The sequence below is a fragment of the Salmo trutta genome, unplaced genomic scaffold (genome assembly GCF_901001165.1).
Source record: "Salmo trutta unplaced genomic scaffold, fSalTru1.1, whole genome shotgun sequence".
Taxonomy (NCBI): domain Eukaryota; kingdom Metazoa; phylum Chordata; class Actinopteri; order Salmoniformes; family Salmonidae; genus Salmo; species Salmo trutta.
Window position 1 is genome coordinate 2,568,230 of NW_021823104.1, and position 1,770 is coordinate 2,569,999.

The window sequence follows — 1,770 nt, forward strand, 5'->3', positions numbered from 1 at the left end:
TAGTGTGGAGAGACAGGAGAGACAGCAGAGACAGGAGAGACAGCAGAGACAGGAGAGACAGGAGAGACAGCAGAGACAGGAGAGACAGGATAGTGTGGAGAGACAGCAGAGACAGGAGAGACAGGAGAGACAGCAGAGACAGGAGAGACAGGAGAGACGCATAGACAGCAGAGAGAGTGTGGAGAGACAGCAGAGTGTGGAGAGACAGCATAGACAGCAGAGACAGGATAGTGTGGAGAGACAGGAGAGACAGGAGAGACAGGAGAGACTGCAGAGACAGGAGAGACAGCAGAGACAGCAGAGACAAGAGAGACAGCAGAGACAGGAGAGACAGGAGAGACAGCAGAGACAGGAGAGACAGGAGAGACAGGAGAGACAGCAGAGACAGGAGAGACAGGAGAGACAGCAGAGACAGGAGAGACAGCAGAGACAGGATAGTGTGGAGAGACAGGAGAGACAGGAGAGACAGCAGAGACAGAAGAGACTGCAGAGACAGGAGAGACAGCAGAGACACCAGAGTGTCGAGAGACAGCATAGTGTGGAGAGACAGCATAGTGTGGAGAGACAGTATAGTGTAGAGAGACAGCATAGTGTGGAGAGACAGCATAGTGTGGAGAGACAGCATAGTGTGGAGAGACAGCATACTGTGGAGAGACAGCATAGTGTGTGAGCAGTGGACAGGAGAGACAGCATAGTGTGGAGAGACAGCATAGTGTGGAGAGACAGCATACTGTGGAGAGACAGCATAGTGTGGAGAGACAGCATAGTGTGGAGAGACAGTATAGTGTAGAGAGACAGGAGAGTGTGGAGAGACAGCATAGTGTGGAGAGACAGCATAGTGTGGAGAGACAGTAGAGTGTGGAGAGACAGCATACTGTGGAGAGACAGCATAGTGTGGAGAGACAGTAGAGTGTGGAGAGACAGCATACTGTGGAGAGACAGCATAGTGTGTGAGCAGTGGACAGGAGAGACAGCATAGTGTGTGACCAGTAGCCAGGACAGTTTGTGACGAGGGGGTTTTGTTCTCCATCAACATCGTCGCCATGCGGTTCTGTGGGGTTCTAGCAGCCGTGGTTCTGGTTCTCCGCGTGTCCTGGACCCAGACGGCGGAGGACACCAGCCCAGAACAGACCGACGCAGCGGAACAAGAGACGGACCTGGAGAAGAAAGAGAAAACCACTGAGATAGAAGAGGAGAAAGACGTGTTGGTCCTGCACATTAATAACTTCCAAACGGCCCTGAGTGAAAACAAGTTCCTGCTGGTTGAGTTCTGTGAGTAGAAACACATAGTGGATGTTAAGGTTAGGGGTTAGAGGTTAGGGGTTAGGGGTTAGGGGTTAGGGGTTAGGGATAGGGGTTAGAGGTTAGGGGTTAGGGGTTAGGGATAGGGGATAGGGGTTAGAGGTTAGGGGTTAGGGGTTAGGGGTAGGGTTAGGGATAGGGGATAGGGGTTAGGGTTAGGGGTTAGGGGTTAGGGTTAGGAGTTAGGGATAGGGGTTAGGGGTAGGAGTTAGGGATAGGGGATAGGGGTTAGGGGTTAGGGATAGGGGATAGGGGTTAGGGTTAGGGGTTAGGGTTAGGGTTAGGAGTTGGGGTTAGGGTTAGGGGTTAGGGGTTAGGGGTTAGGGGTTAGGGATAGGGGATAGGGGTTAGGGGTTAGGGGTTAGGGGTAGGGTTAGGGGATAGGGGTTAGGGGTTAGGAGTTAGGGGTTAGGGGTTAGGGTTAAGGTTAGGGGTAGGGGTTAGGGGTTAGGGTTAGGGTTAGGGTTA

General features: G+C 52.6%; 1 protein-coding gene across 2 annotated transcripts in view; it reads left to right on the forward strand.

Annotated features, from left to right (window-relative positions):
• Window positions 1-491: 491 nt before the first annotated feature.
• pdia2 (protein disulfide isomerase family A, member 2) overlaps window positions 492-1,770 on the forward strand; it is a 15,734-nt gene continuing 14,455 nt past the window's right edge. The window contains exons 1-2 of one of the 2 annotated variants that reach the window (XM_029747708.1): window positions 492-894; window positions 980-1,272. In XM_029747708.1, coding sequence (XP_029603568.1) covers window positions 1,044-1,272 — 229 coding nt within the window. In that variant the 5' untranslated portion in view covers window positions 492-894; window positions 980-1,043. Of the gene's footprint in view, window positions 1,273-1,770 lie in introns of both variants that reach the window. The other variant, XM_029747709.1, reaches the window with a different exon arrangement.